Below are 1,904 nucleotides of genomic sequence, written 5' to 3' on the forward strand. Positions count from 1 at the left end.
ATGACTTTGGTTGGGATAAGGTCTGTTATACACTTATGCATAACTTTATATATTATAAACATTGAACCAACATGTAACAGTATTATTTCAACTTCCAATTGGTAAGACAGGTTTCCAATATTATATTCGTTGATCAACCTACCGGAACAGGTTTCAGTTACAGTTCTAGTGATAAAGACTTGCGACGTGATCAAAAGGGCGTGAGTGATGATCTTTATGATTTCATGCAGGTCTGTAAACTGAAATTACTAAAAATTTTGTCGAAAACTCAAACTTAATAACCTAATTTTGAACCAGGGGTTCTTCAGTGCGCACCCTGATTTGGTGAAAAACGATTTTTATGTAACTGGAGAATCATATGCGGGGAAATACATTCCAGCTTTTGCTACGCGTATAATCCAGGGGAACGCGAACAAAAATGGTGTTCATATAAACTTTTGGGTTAAGTTACAACTTTGAATTTTGTAACCCTTTTAAGATTTTCGATCAATTACAATAATGGGATTATGACTAAATGAATAGGGAATTGCAATAGGCAATGGACTCACTGTACCTGGAACCCAGTACGCAGCATCTCCTGATTATGCTCTTGAGAATAAACTAATTAACCAACAAGATTTCAACAGAATTAATAAGTTGGTGCCCGACTGCGAAAAGGCAGCAAATCAATGCGGTAACGAACTTTAAATAATTTTGATATATTCTTTTCGATCATTTCTTCGTTACAATTTATTTGCAGGGACAAATGGCAAAAGCGTCGCGTTGATGCCCATAATAAATGTTATAAGATTAACTCAGATTTTGAACATCAGCAAGAAATGTGTAAGCACTCAAACTCAAATATCTTACAATCCTACAACGATATAAACTTATAGGATTAATCATTCAATACTCTTATGTGACAGCAATATGATATTAGGAGGAAAGATTGTTATGACTTGTCGAAAATCGAACAGTTCTTGAACACAGCATCAACAAAGAAAGCGTTAGGGGTACCACCAAATATAAAGTTTGCAGCATGTAGTAATGTTGTGGATGAAATAATGAGTGAAGACATAATGAAGAACCTCGCAGGTGGTATTCCAGATATTTTGAAGAATGGTATTAAGGTGCTTATATACGCCGGAGAATATGATTTTATTTGCAGCTGGCTTGGTAAGATTCTTTCATGTTGAATTCAAAATTCAAAACATGAATGTGAAAGACTGAACTGCATTCCATTCAATATGTCACACCCCAACTGACGACGGTTTATATATTGGGGCGTGAGCAATTGTTTATACTTAATAAAACCATATTAAATTGTCACACATAAATCTAATAATTTAAACAGAACATAACATAAACAAGAAATAATATTGTATGTGATTTATTATCCTAAGTCCATAGCGGATCTAAATGTAGCATCAACCTTGAAATCAATCTATATCAAGTATAAAATAGAGTGTCAACTATAAATAGTTGGTGAGTAAACATAGTTTAGTATATAGATAATAGTGTAAAAATGCAATTCATATGTCGAGTGATAATACCAAGCAAATATGTACAAACATGTGGTATGATCAAACTTTAGTTGACTAGACATTCCGATATGATGATCCAGGGAACTATAGATGGGTCAAGGCCATGAATTGGCCGGGTCAAGCGGGATTTGGAGCAGCAAAGGATGTCAAGTTTGATGTAGACGGGAAAGAGGCTGGACTGCTAAAGATCGAGGGTCTACTCGCTTTCCTTAGGGTTCGTGTGTGTGTGTGTATAAACAATTTACGATTATCATTTAACTATACGGAAAGTTAACCCTATGTATCAAACAGGTGCGTGATGCTGGACATATGGTTCCAATGGATCAACCGAAGGCGTCACTGCAGATGTTAAAAGTGTGGATGGAAGGAAAACTGCGGTAA

The 1,904-nt window shown here is 35.5% G+C and overlaps 1 protein-coding gene across 1 annotated transcript; it reads left to right on the forward strand.

Annotated features, from left to right (window-relative positions):
* On the forward strand, positions 1–1,904 carry LOC143537235 (serine carboxypeptidase-like 49). The gene is made up of 8 exons (XM_077031050.1): positions 1–20; positions 107–230; positions 298–441; positions 523–673; positions 740–822; positions 906–1,155; positions 1,604–1,737; positions 1,815–1,904. Exons 1-8 carry the CDS (start codon positions 1–3, stop codon positions 1,902–1,904), a joined length of 996 nt encoding a protein of 331 aa, XP_076887165.1.

This window comes from Bidens hawaiensis, unplaced genomic scaffold (assembly GCF_021521415.1).
Source record: "Bidens hawaiensis isolate Kalapana, Puna unplaced genomic scaffold, B.hawaiensis_p1.1 tig00011151_1, whole genome shotgun sequence".
NCBI classification, from domain to species: domain Eukaryota; kingdom Viridiplantae; phylum Streptophyta; class Magnoliopsida; order Asterales; family Asteraceae; genus Bidens; species Bidens hawaiensis.

Coding starts and splice junctions, on each gene's coding strand:
- LOC143537235 (XM_077031050.1), top strand. CDS start 1: ATGACTTTGGTTGGGATAAG. Junction 1,156..1,603: donor TTTTATTTGCAGCTGGCTTG/GTAAGATTCTTT, acceptor ATGATGATCCAG/GGAACTATAGATGGGTCAAG. Junction 1,738..1,814: donor GTCTACTCGCTTTCCTTAGG/GTTCGTGTGTGT, acceptor TGTATCAAACAG/GTGCGTGATGCTGGACATAT.